The sequence below is a fragment of the Mytilus californianus genome, unplaced genomic scaffold (genome assembly GCF_021869535.1).
Source record: "Mytilus californianus isolate M0D057914Y unplaced genomic scaffold, xbMytCali1.0.p SCAF_7, whole genome shotgun sequence".
Taxonomy (NCBI): domain Eukaryota; kingdom Metazoa; phylum Mollusca; class Bivalvia; order Mytilida; family Mytilidae; genus Mytilus; species Mytilus californianus.
The window spans coordinates 101495609-101501662 of NW_026262723.1; the positions used below are offsets into that span (position 1 = coordinate 101495609).

At 33.4% G+C, this 6054-nt stretch overlaps 1 protein-coding gene across 1 annotated transcript; it reads right to left on the reverse strand.

The window, feature by feature from the left end:
• Nucleotides 1-3819: 3819 nt before the first annotated feature.
• Nucleotides 3820-5808, reverse strand: LOC127708205 (uncharacterized). The gene is made up of 2 exons (XM_052213055.1): nt 5195-5808; nt 3820-4288 (listed from the first exon to the last, which is right to left on the reverse strand). The coding sequence occupies exons 1-2, from the start codon at nt 5373-5375 to the stop codon at nt 4140-4142; spliced, it is 330 nt and encodes a 109-aa protein (XP_052069015.1). The 5' UTR covers nt 5376-5808; the 3' UTR covers nt 3820-4139.
• Between the last annotated feature and the right edge of the window lie 246 nt (nt 5809-6054).

Below are 6054 nucleotides of genomic sequence, written 5' to 3' on the forward strand. Positions count from 1 at the left end.
CTTAGAAAGTTCACAGACACAATTTAAGTATCAAAATTTAATTAGATTAACCAATTTTGACACTTGTCGTAATCACCAATCAAGCCAATTAACATGTCATTCAAGGTTTCAGACCGGAGACATCAAATACATTTAGGGGACGACCATTTGATATTCTGGGGGGGCCAGGAGGATTTGTTTTGGATCGGTTATTTATTTTTGTAAACTAAGAGGACAGATTATCTATTTTCTGCACTATTGAAGCAAGATTTTTCATTTTCATTAAAGCAAGGGACTGATTATTTATTTTCACAACTATATTTATAATATTGAAAAACATAAAATTTTTAAATTATTTGTTTATTATAAATAATTCATGTATAGTCGAGTCATTATGTACCATTTAATCAGAATTAATTATTATCCTCTGCAGAAATGAATCTTCTATATTCCCCAATGCATATACATGTATTGCATTCATACACAGTATTAAAGTTTGGTTGTAACTAAGGCTCTTTTAAAAGTATTGGCAAACATGTTTCGCCTAGCGGAGCGAGGCAAAATTTTTTTGAAGGGTTTTTGAACCACTGAAGGCCCAAGAAGCTATAGAACAAATGATGCAAAATCATGCCTTCTGGGTGGTACCCAGACCCTTTCTTAAACTGAAAATGCAAGTTCTGTTTTAATAATTTTATGACAATATTTTGGTCTCAAAAAAAAATCACGTTATAGATTCAGTGTGAGACTTAAGTTTCTAGGAGCAACATCAAAAGACAAATACATGTATGCATGATAAAGCAAAAATGTAATTCACATAGTTAAGTCTGTGGCTGCTGTGTTTTTTTAAACTCATGATCAAGTTAATAATAAAATTACTAAATTACAAAATGAATGCAACACTAACAGAATACAGAAGGGCAATCAATGAACAAAAGACAAATAAATAAGAAACATTGATCCCGAAAAATCAGGGGCTACGTCTGAGGGAGAACAGAACTTGCTTCTTGCAAGGCACTCACGGTGAACACAATATGATATGGAGATAAGCGTTTGGTTTTGATATTTCCTACATGAGGCATTTGTCTCAATGTAGTTACGGCCCTGATTTAATAAAAGTGGGGTAAGTGTTCCTGAGACAATTAACCTCAAGTTAAATGATACCAATTTTCTGACATTTCAAGTATATTTAAATAATATTTATACTTTTATTATTAAAAGATATGGGAAGTGTTTCCCGATTTTTTTTTGGAAAAAAGATGAATTTATGAAGAATCTGGTGCCATCTCATGCTTTCGATTAGACCTGCTGAGTTATTTATTTTCAATACATTGTAAGTCAGGTAATTTATTTTCAAACTACCACAGAACAAACCATTTATTTTTGTGATTATCAAGGCTGAGTTATTTATTTTCAAAATCCTCCTGGCCCCCCCCCCCCCCCCCCCCCCCCCCCCAGAATATCAAATGGTCGTCCCCTTAATTGAATTACCTTATAAAATCAGGTGGCAACTAAAATCCAAACAATGAAGAATTTTGTAAATATTCCATTATTAATGATATATATATATAATATATTAAATAGAATGTTCATAGCAGTCTTCCTGTTCAAATTATTGTCATTTAATTTCAAGAATACAATTTTTTTAATAATAAAGATTCAAGATTAAAATGTGACTGTGAAAACCGTGTGGTAATTGTTTTGCTCTAAACTATTTTTTAAATGTTTTTTTTTATATTTTCATTATTACAATGCATTAGTTTAGTGTCTCAAAGGTCTCCAAATGTAAAAAATATGCCAAATAACAAAAAAGTCATGATCATTTTTATCTCATCCAGTCAATCGTCATGTCATTGGTGTAACCGAATTTAAGAAATAATATAATTATGAATTATTAGATTTGCGTTTTATAAAGTAATTTAATGTTCTGTGGTATATTTCAGTAGTTTTATTGTAATTTGTGTAGTTCTGTGGTATATTTTAGGTGTTCTGTGGTATATTTTAGGTGTTCTGTGGTATTCTGTGGTGTTCTGTGGTATTCTGTGGTGTTCTGTGGTATTCTGTGGTGTTCTGTGGTAAAAAGACGCTCCGCCCGCATGCGGGTACGCGCAGACACTGCCTTTTCATAACTGTTGCTGTAAAATTCTGTCCTTTTAAGAGACAAAATTTCATAGCAATGGACATTATTTAATACTTTAATTCTGTGAAAAACTGTCCAGGCAGACACTTTTACACAGGACACTATTATGTCTTGCATTAAAACATATGTCCGGTGTAAAGACGAGAATTATCAAATAACATATTATTTTTTCTTTTGATTTCCTTTTCTATCATTTATTATATCCTTTTGATCGGCCCACAATAGGAGGCAGCTGTCTACATCCCTTAATATAATTTAAGGTCCTGCAAATGCTCACATTGACCTGTGCAAATACAGTGACTGAGTAGGCTAAATGTTCTCCTTTACACCATAACTTATGGCGGTGCTCTTAAAAAAGGAGGCTTATACAGAGCATACATACATAACCACTATGTAGTTATGTCTTTCCCCATTCGCCATATTGAGCCAAGTCACAACCAAAATGCGTCAACAGTACCCATCAGCGTGTGTGAAAACAGAACCTATGTCAATTAAGAGCCGGAAGTGAAAATAGAACCATATGTTACACATGCGTTATAGCCTACTAATAGACATATATATCTACCCAAAAGATGATGTGAACTGTCACGATACAGGATTTATTATCAAATTAAGTAGCTGATATAAACACACTTTCTACACAATTATCAATGGACATCATTAAACTGCTGAACTGATAATAAAAAAATGCATGAATTAAATGGCAACATTAAAATATCTTTCTCTGTTAAAGCCACATAAATTTATGTTCTGTTTGGCACTGATGAATGAGAGTCTGGATGGGGTTTACAGAAAAGAGAAAAATGGTAAAAAAAAAGGTGCAGAATAAATAAAGAATAGAGAAAAATTGGCAAAAATGATAATAAAAAAATAGAGAAGAGTATGGTGAACAATTATAAAGAATAAAGAATAATGGGCATGCACAATACATAATAAATATAGAAAAATGATCTAAAAAATTAAAGAATAAAGATATAAAGGAACCCCTATCCAGACCCTCATGAATATTTGGTTCCAGTTCTATCGTAATTATTTACAAACGCTTGTTGCCCTTAATTTTGAAGATACAATTGTACCAAAAAAAAAGAAATTTATTGAAAGCTTAGGTATTTAAAATGTGAACGCCCGGAATTCTATGTTTACAACAATACTGTAATCACGTTGTGTAACATTATACCCAGATATATGTAATTTTATTCACATCCATAAATTCCAACCTGTTGAATTATATATATATTAATTGTGGATAAAACAAAGCTGTTATAAAACAGCATCCACAGAGGAGATAAACTTCAGTTTGGGGTGAAAAGTTAAACTATAAAACTGTAAGAGTCGGGCGATCACCGCGAAATCATACTAATCAGTGTTTTAATATCACGAAATCTCCGTATTTTATGTATATTTGTTCTAAAATAAAAGTATCAATACATCATTTTGGGAAATACGAAACGGTTAATTGCCCATAATGAAATTCCAAGCTTTTTAAAAATTTTATAATTATGTATTTGTGTATCTTCGATAAAATAAAAAATCAAAGCGTTTGAATTTAAATTAGCAGAATTGAAGTGAAGTGTTTCACGCGATCATGTTCTATCTGTTGTGATCCTGCGAAGGGCCTGTTTTATACATTTTTGGGGGCTGTTTCTGTTCTAAAACCATGATGTACGTTTCATAATGAGATACAACAAAGGTAAGATATGTATAAGGCCAAAAATAAATAATTGTTTGTTTCCCCAAACCCGACCCTATCAAGTCAGGTGTGGGTAGGTAGGTAGGTAAATTATTTTATTTTTTTGGTAAATTTGTTTTTTTTGGTACTTGTAAATAGGAAATTACAAACCATCATTATAGGGCAGTATTTTAAATTCTAGGGTGTATCAAGCTATCAGTTTCCTCATGTGAGATATATTAAATAAAACTCTATGTATAATTTGAAATAATTTATTTAATTGGGTTTCTCTTGGGTGGTAATTTTCCAATAATGACACAGTCTCTGCAAACTAGTAGAACAATACGATGTGTTTTAATGGCATCTTGGATTTGTTGACCCCACAGCTGCACAGAAGGCACAGATATCGGGCTGTGCCAGGGTAGAGGCATAATACGGAAATTCCACATGTGTATTACAGTCTATCTGTAGGCGCACATTCACCACGCCTTCAAGAGCATCACCTGAAATAAAAGAACAACAGAGATCTTTAATAAATAAAAAATAATATCCTAGAGTACTTTGTATATATATATTGGGAATTTTCAATGAATAAAATGTCTAAAATACTGAGCCTTCTGTTTATTATATTAAGCAGTATAATTTGTCAGAAATCTGTCCAAGTTCAATGTCAGAGAGTGTACTACTAGAATGAAGTATGCAATTTTCCACTGAAAGAAGGATTTAAACATTGAAACCATATCAAACACTGAATAACTCAATGGAACATGCATATAAAATACAGTCAACTGAGAGTGTATGAATATTTTATTGTGTGTTAAATGTGGAACTTTCATTCAATGTTGGTTCACAAAATCATGCTATGCAAGACCATGTTATTATATATTAAAAGTGATAAGAAAATCTTTTGGGAATACTATAAAAGCAAACCTTCAGGTGTGATAACAGATCCACAATAGTAGTCGTACTTGGTTAGCAGTCTGTCGAATGCTCTGGATTCTTGAACAGTTAGAGACTTTTTTGCGGAAAAGCAGCAAATACCAATTTTAAAGCCTTTGGTTCAGTGACTCCATCGGGGATTGAAGCCACCGTACTAGAGGCGAGCACGCTACCATTGTGGCAGCCTTCTTTTTAGAGAAGTATGGGCTGTCTGCTTTTACGAGACTAGTGTGGAGTGGTCTGCTTTTATTAGGGACCAAATGATTAATTTAAATCAATTGCTTTCAGGCCTCGGGTCAAATTAGTAAGGGCATAAGGAAATCATTAGGGAATTTAGGTTAAGGGTTTGAAAATTTGCAAGAAAACAAGAAAAAGAATGCAAACAAAGGTGGGGAGACTCTCCTTATCCTAAAAAAGTCTACCTTTGCTTGCAAGAAATAGATGTTGGGACGGTCACTTATTATGCATACCTGTAAACTTGTTAATAGCTTCTTCTTTTCGCTTAGGAAGTTTGTTGACAGCTCCCATCATTTTGTCAAAGGTATTGACAATATTTGAGGAGTAGGCTTCTTTTTCTGTAGAGGTCCCATCAATGTCAATGCAAAATTTCAAAAACTTAAAGTCTTTATTAAAGTCTAGTGCCAGGTTCATGTCATCACCGTAGTGTGGACTAAATATTTCTGTAGAACCACTTTTTTCAGAAATGGATACACGGATGTGTTTTTGTCAAGAGCATCCTCCTCCTCTTCCGTCAATTTTAAATCGGCTATACCGTCCTCACATATGTCTTCAAATATTTCCTTCTTCGAAAATCTGCACAACACTTTTGTTACCAAGTCTTTCTTAAAGTTTCCAGCCGAATAAACGGCAACCAAAACCGACAGAACGGCGTCCATGTTCTGACATTTAAATGTATGAACAATCTAGAGAATATCGTAAAGACCCGAGACCACGTGGAAGAAGAAAGCCAAGAAGCGTCATCAAGGCGTTTTCAACTATGCCGATTACAAAGGCGCTTTGAAGAACAGCGTCTCCTTCTTATGTCTTATGTATTTGACTCCTCCATTTCATAGGAGCACCGCACCACCACACGAATTTCGATAAAAAAAAATTTTACACAAAAATCAGCAATAAAATTATTCCGGTCGCGGCGATTTTTCCGGGTCGGTCGGGATTGGGGAAACAAACAATATTTTATTTTAGGCCTAATACCAAAAAAAGAAATATTTGTTTATATGTCAAAGTATTGAACTGTTACCCTTGATATGATGGGAGTCATGTTGGTAGGGTGTAATAAACGAAACATGTCGCATAGAATAATTTGACCAAA